The sequence below is a fragment of the Apiospora kogelbergensis genome, assembly GCF_038363985.1.
Source record: "Apiospora kogelbergensis strain CBS 113332 chromosome Unknown utg000002l_segment0_segment0, whole genome shotgun sequence".
Taxonomy (NCBI): domain Eukaryota; kingdom Fungi; phylum Ascomycota; class Sordariomycetes; order Amphisphaeriales; family Apiosporaceae; genus Apiospora; species Apiospora kogelbergensis.
In genome coordinates, this window is record NW_027117419.1 from 549,807 (window position 1) to 572,513 (window position 22,707).

Here is a 22,707-nt window from a genome sequence, read left to right on the forward strand (position 1 = left end):
TAAGAAGGCTGCACCCCCAAGAGGCTAAGATCAACGTCGTCGGCAGTTTGGGGGTGGTGGGCTCGCTAGCTTGTTCTCAAGCCTGCACCCGGAGGAGACAGATTCGAGGTTACACCGGGCTTTTGGCCGTACTGACCGGGGGTAGGGGGCTTACTTCTTAGTTGGGCAAGAGCCTGGAAGCAAGGAAAGTCCAACACCCTATCCAGTGCTTTGAGTGCTTGCGGCTCGCATATCTGAAACGGCTGGCTAGTGCAGTGACGGTTGGCTCTTCGGGACGCCTTCCAATGGCGACCAAATCACCGGTCGATCCCAACACCAGTCACCAAGCCAAGCCTTATTGACGCGACACACCATATGCAATCCGTTCCTGAACGCCATGGGCTTTTCCACCACTCATACTTCGAGCTTCATATTGAGAACAGCCGAGCAGATCGGGCTTACTTACTCCCCCGATGTCGTCTCCGTTATCTTCTCATTGCCATGGTGCGACGGCCAGAGAGACGCCATCGCCGACACTTGCATAAGCGTCGCGACTCGTCGAAGTGGTTTGTCCAACTTGAATCGCCGCCAGGTGGCGTTAGAGATAACGAGTCGCCGACACTGGACTGGCAGTTGACCTATGTAAAGCCCAAACACATGGGTGCGCCGAGCGCCTTCCGCTTCGGAACGTTTTTCTTTTTCTTCTCTCCCATAGAGAGACTCGCATCGAGAAAGAAAAGAGACGGGATAGATAGCGAGAGAGCGCTCCCGATTAGGACCAAGCTACCGTCTGCCCGCATGCAAACGAACCAATGGCCCGGCACTTCGCATGAGCCGCGTTGATGAACCTGCATCCATCCTATTCTGCCGCGACCGCATGCATCCAGTCAAGACCTACCAATGCCACCAGAATCATATCGAAGAGTAGCAGTGCCAAGAACACCCTGCTTTTTCGGATCAATAATCGCTCAATGGTAGCACACGTTTGCTATCGAGTCGCTGGTCTGGGTCGGTACGCGCAAAGCATAATGGCGTGACATATTTCGACACTCAATGTCTACTCACCGACCGTCGTACGAATGATAGAGCTAGGTAGGGTGAGGACGAAAGAAAAAAAGGGGACAATCGTCAGCACTTTCTTTTCTCCTACGGAGTTATTCACCAAGACAAGGGACGAACCACTTGGCCAGTTGCCGATCCGTCTCAACTTTATCGTTAGCTTGGCGAGGCCGCACCTATCAGACCCCGAGCCCTGGCGGTGCCAGAGCGCCATGGCCGGCGGGCTGGTTAGGGGCTGGGAGGGTCGAGTCAGCTACCCCCTGTTCGTTTATCTGTACCCGCACGCTAAAGTTCAAGGTAGCCTTGCCGCAACAGCACTATTAACTCAACTATACCCGGGCAGAGAGACCCGCCCTATGCACCTGCTAGCGCAGATCAAGACTTTCCTCTTCGACAAGACTCGGTCTCCGTTGCCCAGACGGGGCAGGAGACGCCCACGGAGTAGTGGGCTGCCTTTTCCTTGGTCATCTTTTTTGCCATCACCCCAAGATGACGACGCCTCGATATTGACTCGGGCTGCTAGACCATTCGAGATGCACTGCATGCATCCCCCTTGGCGGCCACGCTTGACAAGTGCCGATCCCCATGTGTGGGTATATGCGACTGGTATATAAGAATCTGGCACGTCGGCCACGCTCTTTTCGTCGTCTATATATCTGGTCTCTCCAGCTTGTTATCTCTCTCCGTACAGTCTTTACGTCTTTTTGATCAAGGTCGCCGCCAGTCTCACCCTCATTTCTCATCCGCCCTACTTTTACGCCTGTCGCTTTTCCCAGTTCCAACAGAAAACAGAAGAAGAAAACACTCAAGCAGCCACCATGTCTCGCTTCACCCTCACCATCCTGGCCGTCTTCGCCATGGTCTACGCCGTGGTCGCCTCCCCCTTCCCTGTCTACAACGGCACCCTGCCCTCCCAGAACGGCACCCTCAGCCCCATCAACGGCACGTTCCCGGGCAACTCGACCAACGCCACGGTCCTCCACCACCCCATCCGGCGCACGCTGAGGAGCTACCCCGTCAGCCTGCCCGTTCCCAAATAGGCGTCCCGACTCGACGCTAGATGCTGATTCATCGTCACAATCTCCCCTGCGGGACGTTGGGGCAGGACACACTAAGTCCATGTTCGAGCCACAGACTCGACCCTGGGCATCGGATCCCCCTCACCTGGACAAACCAAACCAAACCAAACAAACAAACAAACACACACTTCACTTCACTTCTTCTACGGCACCTATGGTCTGATGATCATAGATGTGATCCTTTTTTTAATGACGGAAACAACTTATTTCTTCTCTCTCCGGGCTATAGAGTTTTACGACGTGTCCTGGATGTCACACTTCGACGACTAGACAAAGCGTGCAACGACTTTTTTACGGGTTACATTGATTCAAGCGAAAGAGGCCAAAAGGGGTGAGTTGGTCACCATCGGTTGCAGCGGAGGAAAGGCTATGATATCTCATATAACTCGTACATTTCTCGACGGTCCTTGCTGTTACTTGGAGTTACGAATTTATACCCTGCTTCAGCTGTACATTGTTACCCGATTGCTTTTCAACTGTGCAACTTGAGCTTCTCTCTATGTGTTTGTTCGAACTTCGCCATGCCGTCTGACTGTATGAGTGATCGACTTGGGCTCTCCCTAGCTTATGAGTAGAGGTTTTACTGATGCAGTACATCACCGTGTAACTGATGATCAGGAGATTACCCTCATCTAGCATGGCTCCGGCTGAGGTTCCGAGCCAGAGCTTTGTACAGCGTTGTATCCGGAATAATTAGCCAGCCTTCCCGAGCGCCAAGCCGGTAAAACTGTGACAACTCTATACAAGCTGCCAGCAGAGCAGTCCACCGGCTGATTGGTCATATGTTTCCGTAGGCTCTTTCGTCCAGCAGAAAGAAAGAAAGACTTGAACTGAAGCACACCATGTCAAGCAAAGTTCAGGAGACACACGATCTACGCGATGAGAAAGGTAAACAGTCAATCAATATGTATCGCGTCCAAGCCCCGAAAGCGCTCCGGATCTATCTAGTTTTGCAAAAGTACACTGTCGAGGTCCTCTCACCGGGACCCCCAAAAAGGCATCGATCGTACAAGGAGGGGAAAAGACTGTGAGAAGAAGACAAGAGAGGTCGAGGAACGAGTGATGGGTATAAATCGTAACCTGTGCTCCCAGCTACAAGCTAGAAGAAGCACGCATGGGCCAAAGAAAGAAGAAGCACGTAAGCCAAGCACGCTCGTTGACGGCTGAGCTGGTGTGACGACGCCCCATCGGACAGAAAGCCGCTGGGGATCGCGAAGTCGGCGCTGTCGGACACCGTCGTCGTCGTCGTGGCCCAGTTAGTGGTAGGAGCGGCGACGGGCAACTTTGGCCGCCGGGGGAGCAGCAGCGGCGGCTCCGCTCGCGGCCGGAGGAGGGGGAGGAGCGGCGCCGCCAGCGGGAGGAGCAGGGGGGCAGCACCACCGGCAGGCGGAGCAGGAGGAGCGGCAGCGCCGGCAGCGGGGGCAGCACCAGCGGCGGGAGCAGCGGCGGCCTGCACAAGAAATTAGCGTCGGCACATAAAGAGAATCAGGGGTACCATTGGTCAGTAAGGAGGGGGGCCACTTACGGCTTTTCCAACAGCAGCAGCGGCTGCCTTGCCTTTACCACCAGGGGCAGCACCGGCGGCGCCAGCACTATAGACATATCAGTACGAGTTGCACGAGATAAACGAGAAAGAGCGAGTACTTACGTTCCGGCAACGGCAGCGCCTTTGGCAGCAGGGGGCGCGGCGGCGGCGGCGCTATCGCCAATGTCAGTACGAAGAAGACATATGAAAACAAGGGGAGATGTGGTCGATTAGTACTTACGCTCCAGACGGGGCCGCTTTGGCAGGAGGTGCAGCAGCCGCCGCGCCAGACGCTTTAGCCGGAGGAGCGGCACCGGCAGCGCCGGATGCTTTGGCGGGTGGCGGAGGGGAGCAGCAGCACCCGACGCTTTGGCGGGTGGCGGAGGGGAGCGGCAGCACCGGAGGCTTTAGCGGGTGGCGGGGGGGAGGAGCAGCACCACCAGCAGCGGCAGCAGGCGGGGGAGGCGGCGGCGCACCACCGGCAGGGGAGGAGGAGGTGCCGCGCCACCGGCGGGAGGAGGCGGGGGAGCAGCACCGCCAGCGGGAGGTGGTGGGGGTGCAGCACCACTGGCAGCCGGGGGAGGAGGAGGAGGAGCGGCGCCAGACGCTTTCGCAGGGGTGCGGCACCGGCAGCACCAGACGCTTTCGCGGGCGTGGCGCCGGAGGCTTTGGCAGGGGCGGCACTCGCAGCGCCCGAGGCCTTTGCAGCGCCAGAGGATTTCGCAGGTGCGGCGGCCGCCGCACTAGAGGCTTTGGCGGAGGCACCGGCTGGGAGGGCGGCCGCAGGGGCAGCGAGGGCGACAATGGCAATCTAGGATAGGATGGTTAGCTATCGCGTATGAACGCGGAGGGGACATATGGGCGAAGAAGGGTAGACATACTGCGCCGCGGCGGGAGAAGGCTGAGTTGGGAAGCTGGAAGGCGGCCGTGGTGGCCAGGCCACAGGCGAGGACCTGAGCGACGGAGGGGGCGTGCATGGTGGATGAAAGGCGAAGCAGGAAACGGTCGGAAATTTGGTAGAATGCTCGAAGAAGACCTGTGTCTGTGTTGAGTGCTAAGACCGGTGGACACTAAATATGTTTGATAAATAATACAAAGAGCGGCCGGCCACTTGATAGAAAGAAAAGAAGAGCCCTGAAGATCGGTGTTGATGTTAAATGGTGATGAGAGAAATTATAGAAGGTGTCGAGATCTTATACTTGGGTATATATAACTAGAGGAAGGCACCCAAACAACCCCGTTACACTCGTGGACAGCCCCAGGATGTCAGGACATCGGTTCTCCAACACGTCTGATGTAACCAACTACCCACAGCTCCATCGGAATCAAGCACCGCAGCATCGTGAAAACAGGATTGGTTTTGACAGGCATGCGCGTCAGCACAGCCGCGGACCCCCATGCCGTTGGATTGAGCAGAGATGCGCGGCAGGGTTCCCAACACAAGACTTTGAGGACGAAGCTTCGCAGTCGATCTGATAACCCGGGGAGCGGGGATCGACGTGCGATAAGCCGGGTTTCATCGTGAGCACAGCCACTCTGGGCGCCCTAGACCGTCGACGGGGGTGGCCTGGCCGAGACCGACTGCACGTTTCAGGCTGCATCTAGATCTTGGTTTCCAGATCGTGGCCTGCCGGAACCTATCAGCGTCGTTGGAATACTTCGTCGTTAATGCCTCCTCTCACGAAAGACAGGAACGATAGAAAACGGTCTGCTAGTCTCGTCGTCGTCGTCTTGGCGGTTGCGGCTCTGGGTGGGTCAATCAGTGACTGCCGCGATCCCTGGCAAACTCTGTTCTTAACGGCTAGTCATCACCAACATCCAGAAACAATCTAGGTCATCCCAATGAAGAGTGTCGGACACAAATCGAGAGGTATAACATCTAATGAAAAACACTATTCGGGAAGCAATTGACGGGCTGTCCCGGCGTCCGTCCTCCGACGAACGCGGTGCGTGTTCCAAACCGTCTGATGTTATGAGCCATCCGACAACGAGGATGCCAGCCCCAGAAACCACAACCTTGTTTCAAGTAGATCAGATTTCGAAGTTGTTTTTTCCTTTCTAGGACACGCTAATGCCTGAAACTGACAACTGTCAGCTAAAACCTGCCCTATTAAGACGTCAAACAGCTCTGTTTGGGTGAAGGTGGTGCTCTTTCCCAGCAACGAATCGAGGCTGAGCCAGACACATAGCTGTCGCAGGAGGCTCATGACAAGTAGAGTCTCGATATCAAAAGCATGCAACCAGAACGAGAATAATGATATTAGTATCGAGTTCAGCACTCTCCGGAAATGTGCTTCCCCCTTCCCGGACCACGCTCTTTTTATAGGTATACATATTGTATAATGCAACATGCACTATACATACAGACGCGAAAAGAGTTGTGTGTGGATGATCACTTTGAGATAAGACCTGCCAGGAGACGACTCTTGTCAAGTACCCCTTGTTGAAGCTTGCTCTTCTTTTTCCGTTTCCATGTCAAGCTATCAACTCAATAGACACGTGCCTTGGTGTCACTCGGGGTGGCACACTGGCGCTCAGCCGCAGGTACGTGCGATTGATGGGGGTTGAGCGATCGGTATGGCTCGGTGGCAGATGAGATGAAATTATAAATACCAGAATATACCAACACACTTCCATAGACCTATCATGGCTTGCGTCCAATTGTCGATATCCGGGAACGGCAATCGAAGCTTCTACCAAAGCCGACTGAGAGCCTGCTCTATTGACCCCAGCGGGAATGTTATCAGATCGCCAAGGGTTCGCAAAGTATGGATACCAAGTGGTTCCTTCTAAAACTTCAGGAGACACGGGCTTTCCTGTCTGGCAATACGCATTGAAGCAAGAATTCGCTGTTCGAGAAGTTGAATTCGTTCGTCAACGCAAGTTGCCATTTTGAATATGAGGGCAGTGAGGTGGCTAAGTAAGCGGTACTGTAAGGTTGCCTGTTTTGTGGCTTGCAGCTGAAAAGTCACATGCACCAAGGCCGCTTTCAGCCCAACCACGTCGGAGGTCTCCCAAAAAGGAGGGGTGTTTGAGCTTGACATCGCCTATTGTCCTAGTTTTATCAACTATCATGACTGCCCTGTAAGATCCACTATCAAAAGGTCTCGAACCCCAATTCTACGATTTTTAAACAGGGACAAAATGAGCGAATCTGAAATCGGCAGCGCGACGACGATTACGGATGAACTTGGAGGGACCCAGGTAAGTCGCTATCAGCTCCATGTGCCATTTCTATCAAGGCCAACCACACTGAACGATATCAACCAGCTCTGCACAACATGCCAACAGTTGGATCTGGGCGTCCATAAATTCATAATCGGCAGCTCAAAGTTCGGGCAGAGTAACTCGATAGCTTTGAACTCTGGGGATTCAAAGAGAATCTTTTCATGTTTGGAGCAAGTCAAGAAGCGTTGTAGCGCCTGTAGCTTCTGCGATCTTGCGTACCGAGCAGTACAACGCTACAGCGGAATTAGGGTGAGCACAGATGCACCGTTATATTTGACCTGGGAGGTGGACGGCCGCCAGATAACCGAGGGAGATCGCATCGTCAATCGCACCAGACGAATACGCCTCTCCTGGAGGGAGACCGACGGAAAACAAGAGAGTGTGTACCTGGTGCTCGTTGCCCCGAAGAGCTCCCGGAGAATCAATTCTGACGCTTACACCGCCAACGCCATCGACTCTCATTTCCTCGGCCGTGGGCTCTTGGAGAACAAGGAGAAGCAGGCGCTGATGAAAAGCTGGATCGACCTCTGCGTTGATCAACACGGATCTAAGTGCACAGAGACGCATGCGACGAGCCATGATTTCAAGAAGCTCATTCGGAGCACCTTCTTTGGCGTCGTCGACGTCCTTGACATGCAGCTCAAGGCCCTGCCCGTCGTCAACGGGAAGCCAGAGCGTTATGTGGCCCTGAGCTACGTCTGGGGAAAGAACCCCCTGAACGGCAAAGCATACACCACCACACGGGCAAACGTGATGATTCGAATCCAACACGGCGGCCTCGAGAGTGCCTGGGAGAGGCTCCCGCGGACGATCCAGGAAGCAATCCTCTTGGTGGCCCGGCTTGGCGAGCGGTACATTTGGATCGACTCGCTATGCATTGTCCAAGACAGCACGAGCTCCTGGGAGCTGAACGCCAAGGCGATGCACTTGGTGTACGGGAATGCGCACTTCACTATTTGTGCGGCCGACGGCGATGTGGACATGGGCTTACGAGCGATCAGCCACACGCTGCATCCTACCTCACCCATCAGCCAGCATAAACGCACAGCAACAACTTCGTCCCCTCCCATCGTCTCGATTAATCATATGATGCTTCCGCGGAAAAGGGCACCCTCGCCTGCTCCTGGCTCCAAGCTCGACTTCCCTTCCAGCCATGGAATGACTACGGAAGAGGTGAGAGGGACGCTTCGGTCTGCCGAGACTGCCGACTTGCCGCCATTGACAACAGAGTGTCTTCCGAATGTGCGATTGTTGGTATCCAAACCCCCTGAAGCCGTGATTGAGGATTCCATTTGGTATAAGCGTGGGTGGACGTTTCAAGAGCGGCTTCTCTCGCGCCGGTGCCTTATTTTTGCCGAGGGCCAGTTGTTCTTCCAGTGCCGCTCGACCGTCATATCGCAACACATATTCACCGACGGCGGCATCAACGGATGGTCTTTGGACTGGACGAACTCGCCCCTCCGCACCTTGGGCGAGCTACCGCGCCGAGCGTTTTGGTTTTATATGAAGTGTGTGCCGCTGTACACAGGGCGGAACCTCACGAAACCCAAGGATATCCTGGCGGCCTTCCGAGGCACTTCGTGGATTCTCCAGAAGCAGTTTAACGCACCCTTGTTCTATGGCTTGCCTTCCTCACACTTTGATCTGGCCCTTTTGTGGATGCCATGCAAGCAACTGGACCGGAGAAGGCAGAAGTCGCAGCATAAATCCAATGCACTGTCGTGCTCACAGGATGAGACAGGAAATTGTAAATGCAAGAAAGAAGATGACGACTACGGCGGCAAGGAGTTCCCGAGCTGGTCATGGAGCGGATGGATGGGAGGCAAGGCTGATTATGCCTCGAACATGACCGATGGGTGTGTTTCGAATGTTCAAGAGTGGCTAAGGGATCACACATGGATCCGCTGGTACGTCAGGGACTACGAAGGGAACCTACGACCCCTATGGGACATGGAACACCTCCTGGAAGATAGAAGCACAGAATCGCGGTGGAGGGGCTACGCGGGAAGAAGGGACTGGGAGATCCAGACCAATCATGCCTCTTCGCAACTCCCACCTTCAGGACCTGTTCGACAATATGTTCAACAATATTCACCCCCTCCGCCTCCGGCTACCGAAAATTACCGGCCCCCATCAGCTGAATATCCTCCGCCGCCGCCGGGCCTCCGCCGTTTCCGACCCCTCCGCCCCCGCCTCCCCCGCCGTCAACACATTATCAACCTCAAACAGCCACTCGCACCAGCCGCCAGAGACCTGAGCATAGTTGGTCGCGGCAGACAAACTCGGTCTATCTGCAGCGCCTGCCGTCGGGCTATTATGAAGAAGTGGACCTAGAAGAGCAGCATCAACAGCCTTCAAAATTGAGGCGTCCCCCGGTCAGCAAGCGCCCCAATGACATCGCAGAAGCCATTGTAGCACCTGCGCCCTACATGTCTGAGGGGAGCACCATGCCGAAGAGGATTCTTACTGGAGCGAAGAAATCGATGACAACGACGGCGAGCCAACCACCGCGGACAACTCCGGGGCCACTGAAGACAGCTACGGCCGGCCGATACGGGCCGGTATGGAGAAGCTCAACGCCACCAACTTCACCGGGATCCTGCCCGACAACCCCTTCAGCATCATCCGCGGCCCCTTCTCCGCGCCCGAGGACGGGGGCGACATCCACGCCACACCCATCCTGCAATTCTGGACGTGGCGGACGGAGCTGCTCGTGACCCGCCGCGCCGCCGGCCTCGCCTCCGGGCGAGCTGTGCCACCACAGCGTCGTCGACAAGTCGGGCGACTGGTGCGGCTCCATCGCGCTGCCGAGCCGCTTCCTCCACGCGGGCACTGGCGGCCCCGACGACGGCGCGGCGGCGCTGGTCATGTTCATCGCGCTCTCGGACGCCCGCAGCCTGACCGTGGACGAGTGCCCGACGTGGAACTACTACATACCCAAGGAGCGCGAGGAGAGCGAGTGGGACCTGTACTACGTCATGCTGGTGGAGCGGAACCGCGAGCGCGCGCTCTGGGAGCGGGTGGCCGTCGGCAAGGTGTTCCGGGCGGCGTTTCGCGATGCGGTCTGGGACGAGATCAAGCTTGGCTAGGCTTGACGGCGGTTGAATCATGGGAGGATCCCCTTGTTTCATTCTGTCTACAGCTGACGATGAGGGCCCCGTTCTGCATTGGCCTGATGAATAACCTAGGTTCTCTAGAATCACACGGCGCCCGCTTTATGTGAGCTGTGATTTGGGTAACGAGAGGCACGGTATCGAATGGTAGGGTCTGACGATCATAATGAATAATGATATATTCCTTAGTACCCCTGGCCTCTTTATAAAGAAACTCGCTGATTCCATCTCTACTTTCAATTCCATGAGAGCCACACCCGGGAATGACCTCGACGCGCCAGTATAAGTCCAAAGGACAGGCGGGAATGACTACTACGGCCAACTGTGGTAGAGGAAACAGATAGGCTCTACTCACGCTATTTGGCAGTCAGTGCGCTATTGTATCAGGCGCTTACAGGCCTTTAGTGTTCAAGTCCATCTGATCCTAGGGGTGTGTAAGGGAAGGAATAGGGGAAGAGCTGTTTTTGAACAGCAACAAAACAGTGTTTACCTTGTACCGCGTCATATTTAGTTGCTCGGCTTTTGGATCAACGATCGGAATCAATTTCACATCAAATCACTTCCGACCAGTCTAGCAATCACATCCTTTCTTACATCATCACCGTATCCCCAAACCCCAAGTCTCATTGTCACTCCCATTATTAAATATTCGATATGGAGCACCAGCCCACCGACTCAGAGTCGGATGGAATGTCGGATGGAGTTCAAGAAACTCCGGGCTATTCATTCCAGGCTCAGATGAAAGCCACAAAGAAGGAGTTCAAGAAGGCAATCGAGGCCCAGTTGGTGACAATGGAAGATCTGGACGCACTCAAGTCCAGCCTCGCGAAGTCAAAGGACGATCAAGCCAAGCAGGAGGCCGCCATTAAGAAGATGGAAGAGAAGCTTGCACGCGCCAAAGACAAGCTGACCAACCACATCCGCAACATCGACACAGCCAAGAAGGCCATTGCAGAAACCGAGGCCAAGGTGAAAACCCAGAGCCGTGGGATCAAACTCATCGGCCAAAAGATCGTGGACATCCGTTGGCACCTGCAAAACAACGCCCAAGTCACTGGTCTCAAGAGAGTTTGGCACCACTTAGACGGCCTCTACAAAGGCATTCCCCACCCGCGTTCGATTGCAGCACGGCTATCCGGACGTCGGCGACATATACCGTCCTATAACACAACCGTAAGCCCAGAATCCACAGCTCAATGTTTGTAACAGTATTAGCGGGCGGGTGCTGCGGAAATTAGACACGCTCCGGCAACTGTCGGACCAGCAATGACCTGCTACCACACCTGCTGCGACGACGGGGGTTCGACACCGCCCCAAAGCGGGCGCTCGTCGCTGTCCTTTTCCATGTCTAGCCTGCGGCTGTCTTCCCTACTACCGAGGGAGGAGGACAGTTGCTCGCTGATGACATCGTCCGCGTCGGGAGGCCGTCGGAAGAAAACATGCCGTTTTTCCCGGTGGATGTCGGACAGAGTCGGCGGAGCGAGGCGTCTTCGGGGGAGAGGTTTCTTTTGAGCTTGAGGGTAGGTCATGGTGGCACGGGTTGTCTTGAAACTCCAGCCTTTTTATATTATTTGATAAAAACCTGTGGTCAGGGTTATGATTGTGTAATTCCCCAACTACACATATTCGATAATAGCTGCAAAGAAGCGCCGCAGTACCCAATAAGAAATGGTGATATTTACATAAGATTAGAAGATGGATGGACTCGGAACGGTTTGCATTATTATTATTAGCCTGGCATTAGAACATTATCCGTCACCTTCTGTCGTCCTCAACATTGCGGGACCGTTTAGATCAAGAACCCGAAAGCAGTAAGCAAAACAGCAGCGCCGCCCCAGATGCTCTTAACCTGCAAGGCGCCGCTGTTAGGAGGAGTAGAAGATGACGCCGCGGGGGTCTCTAGTCCTGTCTTGGTGGCTGATCCCGACGGGGTGGTCGCAGCCGTGGCAGAAGACTCTGAAGCCTTGGTCGCCGTCGAAGACGACGCGGCGGAAGCTGTGGAAGCTGTTGATGCGGGCGCGGCACTGGAAGACGAAGCAGCCGGCTTCTTGATCCCACACACTGCTTCGGTGTCGAATTCGGTGGGGATGGGCTTGTTCCATGCATTACAGTTCGTTACTTGTCTCTCGATAGAATCTGTAGAACCCCATTAGATCGGAAAGAAAATGCTACGCGACATACAAGCCAAGCGGGGAAAAGACTTACCGGGCAAGACATTGGTGTCGCATTTCTTGGCCAAGCAGCAGAAGTACCGCTCGCGCTCCGGCTTAAGCGTGCACATGCAGGCAGGGTTATCTGAATTGCACTTGTTGGTGAATTCGGGAAAGAAGCAACCATTCTGCTCTCGTGGAACGCGTTGATTAGCTGGGATACGCACTCAAGTGGCGAGGAAGATGGGAGGCTCACGTCACAGTCTGCGTCCTTGTTATGTTTATCGAGGCTCTTCTGCCAGTCGTCCTCGGACTTAAATTGGGGTGGGAAGTCACCCGCGGCGGCGAGGTGGGCGCCGAGGACAGTCGCGAGGAGGACCACGGACGATGTAGCTAGTTGGACCATGATGATGATATGGGGTTATTAAACGAATGTGAGCGAAAAGCGATTGATGATAGCGAGTGACTGAATGATGGCGAAGAAATGCAAAATTGAGCAAATAATTAAGTGTTGTTCTAGAAGTTAAACATGGCGAGAGACGACTCTTATTCATTCAACTGCTGTGCCGCAAGTTTCATTTCAGGGGGTCACGATGATCTGATGCGAAGGCCAACAGAGTAAGCACTAGCAGGAGCTGAGCTTTTAGCACTTCGTGTCAGGTCCGTGAGTCAGCAACCCGCGCATTGTGGTCGTATTAGAGCAGGAAAACAGCCCACAGTCATCTCGGCGCCATCCCGCATCCGGCACGCTACCCCGGAAAAGGACGCCGACAACCTGGAAACGATCATGATGGCGCTTAGCTACTTATGCAGGCAGATACGCGGTGCTACGGCAGTTGCGATATAGTAGAGGTGATGGACAGCGATATGGAGACTATGTTGAAGATGCGATGTGGTGTCTATTAGCCCCCAACTTAAGTGTCGAATATGGGTAGTTCTTACGCATTAAGTGAACCAATATTCCTGCCAGGCCATATCCATGATTTCCCACATGCCGCGAACCTTGTTCAGAACACGAAAGGTGGGCTTTTCACCGCTCGAGCTAGCCTCGGATCGACCGTCTGCTGATTCAGAGCACGACTCTGAGATGATACCTAGGCGCTCAGGTTCCTTGCCCTTCCTTCCTCCTCCTCCTCGGGACATGGACTGCGCCGGGTTTTCTTCGGCGGCAACGACATCACCGTCCTGTATTGGTTCGACCATCCAGCAGACGCTCATGCTCCTGCACGCGGGGTGCGGCAGAACCTCCCAGTCGGGGTTGAACGCCGTGGCCACTGTGCAGGGCCCATCCACATCGAAGACGGACACGAGCCGGTCTACCCGCGCGTCATCCGCTTCCGGGTCCAAGGTGCCCCACGCAACGGCCATGGCAAAGGCGGTTAAATTCCCCGAGGCCATCATTTCAGGGAAGGCTGTACCTGTACTACCCGCACCCTTGTATAAACTGATTAAGGTGGCGAAGGATCGTCTCATGTGCTGTCGGCCGATAATCGTGTTGGGGATTTTCGTCTTAGAATCCTCTCCTTCTGAAGCGTTTGAATTGTGGCTTTCGTGCGATTCTCTTGGATTTTCTCGGTTCCCGTCAACAGGCGATTCGGCAGGAAGCTCCGGCTCTGGTTCAGATCGAGCCTGGCTATTGTGTAGAGTCGAGCGGTTGTATTCCCCATACCAGAGCACCCCTTCCCGCATAATTCTGTCCACAAGCCACACTTGGTGGATTTTGTCTAGTTGAAGTGTCTCGAAAGGTGTCTGGAGAACATCGGGATGGGAGAAGAGCTCATCGCCGACGACGTCCGGGAGGCCGCCCATCTTTTCCCAATCGAGGGGCTTGTCAGGGACGGTGTCCTCGTGGATGGACTGCCAGATGCTGTTGACCACACCAATTGAGTGGCGGGTCCCGAGACCATGTAGATATTGCAGGATGGCATAGAATACTACTGCTACGAGTTCCCACATCTCTGCATTCCCCTCCACGCGGTAGGTATTCAGGTATGCCCTTGCATGTATGCTACTCGCGTCCATTCCATCCCAGACTGCTAAATCAGCTGCGATCTCACCCCGGTAGAAGATCTCCGAAAGAGCCATTCTCAGCCTATTGCTCCTAGAGAGATGTTACATAATCATCTCCTTTCGTTTGGTGTAATCAGCTTCAGACTCTCCCTTCTATCGCTCCATAACGGCAATAAGGCACTTCAAATTGTGCCATCTCTCGGCGTACTGATACAGGACCGGACTGAGGTCGATGCAGTTGTTAACTATCTACAGATAGGCGTAGAGCCGTAGCCCTTTCTGGTCGTTTTCCTCTGGTCTGGGTTTGTATCGTCTCTCGTCGATCTACTTGCTTTCCCTCACAGAGTGGTGGCTGATTTGACTGGTGTTCATATCAAAAGGTGAAACCAGGCTCCCAACTCCGCGATCCTCGCCAGGGACCAAATCCCGATGCGCACCTCCCGGGCACAGATACAGCTCCGGGACTAGTATGGAAGTATTACTATTTAGTAATGCTACTGCCCAGATGCCGATCCGGAGCGAGTCGTACTTTTTGTCAACCTCGTCCGTGTCGAGTTAGAGCTCGTAGCTACACATATTTACGACGATAGTGATCAGGTCCCGCGCGAAGTAGTACTTTTGGGTTTTTAGAAAAGTTAATGCGGTCGTAGCATCAACTATTTGTTATCCCCCGTAGACCCTCTTTCTATAAATATAGAACCCGTACGTGTCTATACGGACCGTTACTTGTGGATGTGGAGCTTCGGCAGCCGCGAGGACGAGAAGCCTGGATTCTGTCCGTACTAGGGTTTGCCTCATTATCCGGAAACGCTGCTCTAGCAGGGCCTTGGCTACCCGGACGATAGTTCGAAAGTGTTTAACGGGCATGGTAATAATATCGGATAGGAGCTTTAGATCCCTGGAGTCGAAAGGATGTGGTGGTGTACGTCCGTCTTTATCGCAACGGTATTCGGAGGGATAGCTAATTCCAGGTACTTTTCTGAACACCAGAAAAAGGCCGTTACCAGAGCTGATAGCTTCTGATATGCTACATCCTCTTCAAAGCTCTCTTCTGTGGGGTGTGGGAGGCATTCTTGGTCGATGTAAATCATACGTAGGCCGCAGGAATTCGTAAAATCCACGGCGCGATCAAGAATATCGTCGAGAGCCCGAGAAGGCCTCTGCAAGCCGTTCAGATCACGGACCTGGGACGCCGTCTTGGCTTTGACGATATTGCCGTCGTCGTCTCGGATCGGTTCTGGCCAACAGTACGATACAGTAACATAATGGATGCAAATATAGTGAGATACCTTGTTGACCAGCTGTGGCAACTCATCTGCAGGCTTGAATAGACGGAACTTCAGCGTCTTTCTGTTTTGAGGAAAGACCGGGATGCGAGAACAAGTTGCGCATGGAGCATTTTTGTGACTATCCGAAGGCTGCTGGTTCATTTGCGAGGTAGATAGATGATTCGCCTTGGCTATCCGCAGAATCATCGTCGCTCATCAACGACATGCGAATCGCTTCTCGGAGATCCGGGTCGTCTTCGTCGTCTTCTTCCAGCTCGTCTCGGGATCGCTTGGGCGGGTTGGCTTCTGTGTCCTCACGCTGGTGATTGATGGAATGTTCTTTTGTGCAAGACTCCCAAAGGGCTCGCTGGAAATCGACGTCCTCGTTTAGTTCTGATTGAGGTTGCTTCAAGGCCTGTGCTACAGGCTCCGGACGCATCGAAGCCTTCTCCTGATCCTGGATATTGCCATTTTCATTGGCATTATCGTCGCTTGGAAACCGCCGCGAAGAAAAGCAATAGAAAAGAGATACAGTGAAGATGTGAATAGCGCCGTTTCTGGTGTACTTCGAGCATGACATAATGTCTGGTATTTGCCTTGTCTCTGGTCGGCAGTTTCAGCTGTAGACCTATACTTAACCATTTCTCAGCACTAAGCCTTGTAGGACGCCTTAAACTACCGGACCGTAGCTATCATGTTACGAGCTTGCTACACCATAAAGCGGTGCTACTGTTTTGAGGGAATGATTAATGGTGTGTGGCTTTGTATGCGACTAATATCCTGAGCTGTGGGGATCAAGTATATACTGGTACGGTCCTATTTGTGCATGCATTGGATGTGTTTGCGAGTGGATTTTGACACCACGCACATAGCGGGCGCAACGTGCTGCAACAAGTTAGCCTCTCGAATTGATTGATTGCGTAGGTAAATACAAGTACCGCTCGCCGGCGACAGGACATCAGTAGCCCCACATAAACATCGCACGTCTCAGGAACACCATGCGCTTCAATAGCGCGCCAATTCCACCCGGCGTGCGCATGTTCGACTTGCAGCCCGTTCGATATAACAGCTTCCTTCCGGCCTCGTCTCATCTCTCCGTCAGCGTGACTAGGCTTTGTGAAGTCCCGGACTGCGACGACTGCGAGGATTTCGATGAGAGAACTGCCTGCCGTTATGGGTTCGAGATTTCACTAGGACAGCCAAACGGCATCACCTTACATTAGTTCGCTGAAGCATGATCCGGATTGCCTCGGATGCAACCGGGTCCAGGAGCCGTGCAGGAAGAATCTGTTAGGGCAGCCATGCCCTGCAGTAATATCTCATGCGGTATATAGTCTCTAAAGAAATTAATAAAAAATGAGACAGGCCAGGAATGGAAAGCCAGACTACAGGAATCGGACTGGATAGCCACTATACGCTAAGGCGCTCGATCCCTATATATAACGTACCTTATAAGCTAAACTACTTAATATAGAGCTACCCTTATTATAAGCTAACTTAAATCACTTTAAAAATAATATTATAAAAGAGGAGATTTTATTTAATTACTTAATAATAAAATATTATTTTAATTAAAGAATTATTTAATTTACTTTAATTATAATGTAGTTTATTATTAAGCTAGTTATATTATTTAATCGATTATTAACTTAATTAACCTTCTTTATTAAACTTTAATATATTTTATCTCTATAATTATATACTTAATCCTTTATTAAAACATAAACTTAAATTAATAATTGAAGTAATATAAAACTTTATGAAACTTATTAATTAAAGGGATATTATAAAATCTTTTAACGTTTTAGAATTTATAATTAATAGTTAATTCTATAATTAAACTTTATAATATAAATTCTAATATTTATAACGTAATTTACTACCTTATTAGTTATATTATATAATTAATTACTCTTTCCACTTTTTAATACTTTTATATAAATTAATTCAATTATAACGCTTTAAATTAATTAAAATTATTTATTATTTAGTTTATTACTCGATTCTATATCCTTTTTATATATTTATATATTATAACTTATTATATTAAAAAGACTTTCCTTCTTTATCTTAATATTATTATATTAATATATACCTTACTAGGTACATTATTTATATATAGAAACGAATAAATAAAATATTTATAATTATATTATATTATTAATTAAAGTTAAAGGAATTAATATTTAAAGGTTAATAAATTATAGAATATAAATGAATTACTTTTTATTATAAATCTTAAATTATTTTAAATTAAAGTAATTAAAAAAGCTACCTGTAACGAACGGCTATCGGGTGTCCAAAGAAACCTAGTAGGCGTACTGGGGTTTATGTTGGCTTAGACGAGAGAGTACTTGAACGTGCAGAAGACTCCGTCTTCTGATACAATGGGCAATATCCCTTAACTGATCGTAGAACTTTGACTGAGGGTGCAATAGGTCGTTAAGGCAATGTGCCTCACCAATGGGTAAGATTGATGCTTAGATTGATCACTGAAGTAGAGAGTGTCTATATGAAATACATAGGAAACGTTCGTGGTTATATATCCAATCTCTCCTTCACTGATTCTCCTTGGATCACGCTGTCGGTTGGTGGTCCTGTCCGCTGGCTCACTTGGATCACCGTGATCCCGTCGCTCCAGACTCGCTGGGAGCGTCGTGATCCGGTCGCTCCTCATCACGTGACTTGGGTGCACTGTCCATTGCGTGCTAGCCTTCCGGTGCTGTCTCCGTTCGTACTACCCCCTGGGTACTGTCTAGCCGTGCCGTCGCTTCGGGCATTGGTCGTCGTGCTGGTGGTTGTTTCGGGACGATGGCTTCTCGGCGGGTCTTGTCATTGTAAGCGCTGTCCCGTGGGGTACGTACCCGGGTTATCGTAGTTCCGTGCCGGATGACGGGTACTGGCCGCAGGGTTGGGTCGGGTCGTAACACTACCCTATATCGATTTAAAACTATTAATAGAAAATTTATATTTTATTAAGGTAATGTGGTTTATTATTAAGTAGATTATATTACTTAATGAACTACTCTTTCGCTCACCTATTTCTAATCTATATATAAACGTGTACTTTAATTAATCTTTATTAAATTTAACCGGGTTTTTAAATTTATTAATAAAGTATATTACTTTAATAATCCTATTATAAATACTTTTAAAATATATATATATTATTATTACTTTAATTATTCGTTTTTTATAACTATTATATATTAATTATTTATAATAAAGTTAATAAAGTTTTAATTTTAATTTAACTAATAATTAATTATAATACTTTTTAATATTTAATTTAATCTATCTTCTCTCTTTTTAAAAAGATAATTTATTTCATTTATATATACTTTATTTAAGATCTTTTAAACCTTTATTTATTTCTTAATTATTATATCCTTTTAAGAATGTAGTTATCCGTTAATCCGGTATATATATCTCTGCTTAATATGTATGTAACATTCTTTCCACCGCCTGACATATGTATGGATAAAGCTAGCCCATCGTGCTTATCCAGGTTTTATATACTTTGCTACTGAGAACGGTGTACAACAGTCAGCACTAAGCGCCACCGGCGTCAAACAAGCCCTAACGGTTACAGAACGCATTGTGGTTTAGACACCAGAAGATTGGAATTTGTGAAGAGGCAAACATCCAAATTGAGATGGTGTGAAGCATGAAACACCTTTTGGAATTGATATAGCTGGTTACATTGAACATGAACTTGATCAGGCTGCCGAAGCGCTGAGCGGTTTGCTATTCTGACATATTCGGTCCCGATGACAATGCTTGGCTTCCGACGCTTTATGCAGGGGTAGGTAAAGCTTGTTGAATCCTTCTGCGCCGCGATTGAAACTCGAGCAGCCCCTAAGTGGCTGAAACTGCAGTGCAAGAGAGGTTGGAAACAATTGTGCATCTAAATCCTGGAGTAGAGGCCAGCAATAGCCCTTGCCGGCAAACTACCATGTCCTAGACAGTCAGCGATCCGGTCTGTCAGCGGCCGGGTGTATGGCCTGCGAAGGTCTTGAATCTATTTTCGCCAGTGTCTGCCCCGGGAGATAGTGACATGCCAAAGCCCCAAGGTGTGTCTCGTCTCCACGAGGGGGCGACAGTTGATGCAGAACCGATGTGAAGAAACAACATTTAAGCAGGTTGCACTGCCGGCTATTCTTGCTCTAGAACAACCAAGCAACCCAGTCTTTTTCATTTCTCCTCTCGTTCACCATCATTTGATTAATCAGTTCCATTCTAACCTAATATTTAAAATACGATGCCGGGCATCGATAATGACCCAACTCCCACCTTGGCCCATGGAACGCTTCCGTACCCCGAGGTCTTTCAAGTAATTGATGTGAACGAGAACGAATCCCGTCCTATTAGACCCCTGCTACCTCAGCGATGTTCACCCCCGAGCTATTCGTCGTATTCCAAATCCACCTTCTCACAGCAATCTACCGAATATGACTCTTGCTACGACCAAGATGGCCTGAAGGAAACTAAACACCAGATTGAGGGGACGCCCAAAAAGGTGCTCCAGACCGGTTGGTCACGGTTCTTCCAAAGCTGGCTGGTCCACACCCCTGCAGTACTATCGACAGTTGCCATAGTTTACATCGGCTCTGCACAGCTATTCTGGTTCCCCGAACAAGGACCACGTATCGGGGAAAACGATTTTTCGCCCAGTACTATCATCAATCTGCTCCAGGTTGCAGCCAAGATACACGAGATCATGATGGTTTTGTCTCTATCTTCTATCGTTCTAGCCATTTACCGACGCCAATTGATCGGGGATGGTGTCCGGCTCGGATTCCTCACCGCCGGATACCGGGTTGGAGATCTAGGATATATTCTGAGCTCTCCATTTTGGCGCCAAGGGCTAGACAGAACGAGGCCTTGGAGCCCGGAGGTACTGCTCTGCAGCCTGTTTGTCTTCGCTACTATTATGTCCGCCACCGTCGGACCGGCTTCTGCTGTGCTGCTTACCCCGTCTCTGGACTGGTTCGACTTTGCCCCTGGTACCGCATTCAGCAATATGAGATCTCCGCTCATATATAAGAGGGATCGGGATCACGTGTGGGATTCACTCATGCGGGTTGATAATAGCTCCAATCAGGCTGCTTCGTGTCTAACGCCCCACGGATTGTACGAAGCGGACTGCCCTGCGAGAGGCTTCCGAGAGCTGGATCAATGGGTCAGACAGTGGAGGGCCACCAACCTGACCAGCCCCATCCTCTTTCAGTCCGTTGCGTCCGACATCGGTCGACGCCTCAAGCCCCTGACCGACGAAGAGCGATCGGTGGTTCTTACCACAACCCCTTCGGATTTCTTGCTGAATAGCATCGGGTTCTTCCAGAACTACATCGCAGCAGCTGATGTTGGCGCTGTGTCTGGAAGCCCGGGGTCTGGAAAGTTTCGATACCGACTCAACACCACAGGGGCCACCGTTACGGGAAACCCCTTCTCAGCACAGCTGTTTCAGCCTTTGGTGCAATCTAAATGCCAGATATACGACAAAGCCGACTTCATGGCGAGGGATGAGGTGGCTTATCCAACTGACCGTCTCAACTGCATGGGGAACAATGATTGTGAGTCCAGCTGTGCATCCCCGCGTCGGATCAGCCCGAGGTATTCCAGGTTCAACGAGAGAAGGATTGATAACGATGTCACCAACTACTTGGTGGATGTCGACAACTCGACTGTTGTCTACCTATCCGGACAGATTTCAAATCTGCAAGACGACCGGCAAGAAGACAAAGTATATCTTTGCAGTGCGGTGGCAAGCTGGATGCCAGCTAATTATACCTTTGACCCGGTCAAGAGCAACGTACTCAAGTCGACACTCTGGAACGACACATCTATGCTAGAAGCCGGCGGCGACAGGTCGGCCACGGGGACCATAGTGAGCTTTACCAAGCCATGGCTGAGGCTGTTGAGCCCGTCGATAGACCAGACGAAGAGCCACGAGTGGTCGGCACTTGATGCACTCACGAGCCACTTCAAAGGGATAACGAATGAACCCAAACACCCAGCCGATCATGTCACACCACCAACACCAAAGGACGACGATGCAGCAAAAGAGATTCTCCTAGCAACGGCAATAGGAGCCTATCTGACAGAAGCGCTAGCCAGGACTTCGACGACGGGGATTACGGTAGTGAAGCTAGCCAGCACCAACACCACCCTGTCCTACGCCCGGCTGGACTACCAGCGCCAGAGAGCCATCAACAACATCACCGTGTTCAACACCACCCATTTGCAGAACGACGCAACAGGCGAGCACATCGCCGGCGACCTCGCCAAGTTCAACGCCGATTACTTCGAGCGGTCGCTCCCCGTCGCGCTCGTCGCGGAACGCTACGGCTACGGGACCGGCAAGCCGCGCAAGACGCTGCACTTCGCCCAGGCCATGCTAGCCATCTACCTAGGCGCCGTGGTCCTGTACGCGGCGGCGATGGCGGCCGGCTACGTCTTCGCGCGGGGCCGCGTTCTCGGCGTCGCGGCGTGGTCCGATCTGCAGGACCTACTGCTGCTCGCGATCCAGACACCTCCTCCTGGTGGGGACTTTGCTGGCGCGACGTCGAGTCGCGTTTGGGAGAAGATTGTGCGGGTGCGGGCTGACGATTGCGATCGTGTGCGGCTCGTCATGGACTGTGACGCGCTGGCAGCTACTAGGCCGCTGGGATGGACGGCGCAGGAGAGGTATTACTGAAGCGCGCGCCTGAAAGGGGGTTGGAGAGCGGAAGTCTATCTGCCCTATAATTACCCACTCTCTTAGCTCGTTTGTTCTCAAAACACACTCTCTCCCTTGTTGATATTCATAATGTTTGAGTACATTTGCGCGTAACTGCGCATAATGATTTTCATTCTTTACTTATTCTTTTTTTTCTTTTTAAGCTCTTGGTTCAATGTAAAGGTATGTGCCCAACAGAAACGCAACCTTATAAATGTGACTCTTTGAATCAGCGCACACAACCAAGTGGCCATTGTACCCAATGGCCTGAAACCCTCTTTTCTTTACCTCTGGCTCGATATTGAGCTGTAACAAGCCCGTAGACTCACCCAATTCGAACACTTACTTAAAGACGACGGTGAGTGGCATTTCACTAAGTTGGAACGAGACATCGTTCCAGTCATTTGGCAATACATGTGGCACTTTGCAGCTTAATAACCAAATACGCAATAACTTGCTTTAGTTTTATGCTATCTAAGGAATGTGAAGCAATCATACTAGAGCATGTTCACTTTGATTAGCCCCAGTGCTATTATAACACTGCTAAGTTCGAGTATTGCCCCCTACTAATGGCA

At 51.3% G+C, this 22,707-nt stretch overlaps 9 protein-coding genes across 9 annotated transcripts; 4 read left to right on the forward strand and 5 right to left on the reverse strand.

The window, feature by feature from the left end:
* Nucleotides 1-1,856: 1,856 nt before the first annotated feature.
* Nucleotides 1,857-2,078, forward strand: PG998_003048 (uncharacterized protein; the record flags this gene model as incomplete). Its single annotated transcript, XM_066869866.1, has 1 exon — nucleotides 1,857-2,078. The coding sequence occupies one exon, from the start codon at nucleotides 1,857-1,859 to the stop codon at nucleotides 2,076-2,078; it is 222 nt and encodes a 73-aa protein (XP_066733616.1).
* A 1,138-nt stretch (nucleotides 2,079-3,216) lies between these two features.
* PG998_003049 (uncharacterized protein) lies at nucleotides 3,217-4,619 on the reverse strand (the record flags this gene model as incomplete). The annotated part of the gene is made up of 6 exons (XM_066869867.1): nucleotides 3,217-3,567; nucleotides 3,643-3,709; nucleotides 3,766-3,816; nucleotides 3,884-4,009; nucleotides 4,119-4,453; nucleotides 4,524-4,619. The coding sequence occupies 6 exons, from the start codon at nucleotides 4,617-4,619 to the stop codon at nucleotides 3,217-3,219; spliced, it is 1,026 nt and encodes a 341-aa protein (XP_066733617.1).
* A 2,167-nt stretch (nucleotides 4,620-6,786) lies between these two features.
* On the forward strand, nucleotides 6,787-9,959 carry PG998_003050 (Heterokaryon incompatibility protein; the record flags this gene model as incomplete). Its single annotated transcript, XM_066869868.1, has 4 exons — nucleotides 6,787-6,846; nucleotides 6,934-9,073; nucleotides 9,309-9,564; nucleotides 9,635-9,959. 4 exons carry the CDS (start codon nucleotides 6,787-6,789, stop codon nucleotides 9,957-9,959), a joined length of 2,781 nt encoding a protein of 926 aa, XP_066733618.1.
* Nucleotides 9,960-10,637: 678 nt separating this feature from the next.
* PG998_003051 (uncharacterized protein) lies at nucleotides 10,638-11,253 on the forward strand (the record flags this gene model as incomplete). The annotated part of the gene is given in 2 exon segments (XM_066869869.1): nucleotides 10,638-11,156; nucleotides 11,167-11,253. The coding sequence occupies 2 exon segments, from the start codon at nucleotides 10,638-10,640 to the stop codon at nucleotides 11,251-11,253; spliced, it is 606 nt and encodes a 201-aa protein (XP_066733619.1).
* A 4-nt stretch (nucleotides 11,254-11,257) lies between these two features.
* PG998_003052 (uncharacterized protein) lies at nucleotides 11,258-11,512 on the reverse strand (the record flags this gene model as incomplete). The annotated part of the gene is made up of 1 exon (XM_066869870.1): nucleotides 11,258-11,512. The coding sequence occupies one exon, from the start codon at nucleotides 11,510-11,512 to the stop codon at nucleotides 11,258-11,260; it is 255 nt and encodes an 84-aa protein (XP_066733620.1).
* Nucleotides 11,513-11,772: 260 nt separating this feature from the next.
* Nucleotides 11,773-12,539, reverse strand: PG998_003053 (uncharacterized protein; the record flags this gene model as incomplete). Its single annotated transcript, XM_066869871.1, has 3 exons — nucleotides 11,773-12,119; nucleotides 12,189-12,321; nucleotides 12,390-12,539. 3 exons carry the CDS (start codon nucleotides 12,537-12,539, stop codon nucleotides 11,773-11,775), a joined length of 630 nt encoding a protein of 209 aa, XP_066733621.1.
* Nucleotides 12,540-13,078: 539 nt separating this feature from the next.
* On the reverse strand, nucleotides 13,079-14,089 carry PG998_003054 (uncharacterized protein; the record flags this gene model as incomplete). The annotated part of the gene is made up of 1 exon (XM_066869872.1): nucleotides 13,079-14,089. One exon carries the CDS (start codon nucleotides 14,087-14,089, stop codon nucleotides 13,079-13,081), a length of 1,011 nt encoding a protein of 336 aa, XP_066733622.1.
* Nucleotides 14,090-15,550: 1,461 nt separating this feature from the next.
* PG998_003055 (uncharacterized protein) lies at nucleotides 15,551-15,991 on the reverse strand (the record flags this gene model as incomplete). The annotated part of the gene is made up of 1 exon (XM_066869873.1): nucleotides 15,551-15,991. The coding sequence occupies one exon, from the start codon at nucleotides 15,989-15,991 to the stop codon at nucleotides 15,551-15,553; it is 441 nt and encodes a 146-aa protein (XP_066733623.1).
* A 3,681-nt stretch (nucleotides 15,992-19,672) lies between these two features.
* Nucleotides 19,673-22,111, forward strand: PG998_003056 (uncharacterized protein; the record flags this gene model as incomplete). Its single annotated transcript, XM_066869874.1, has 1 exon — nucleotides 19,673-22,111. The coding sequence occupies one exon, from the start codon at nucleotides 19,673-19,675 to the stop codon at nucleotides 22,109-22,111; it is 2,439 nt and encodes an 812-aa protein (XP_066733624.1).
* Between the last annotated feature and the right edge of the window lie 596 nt (nucleotides 22,112-22,707).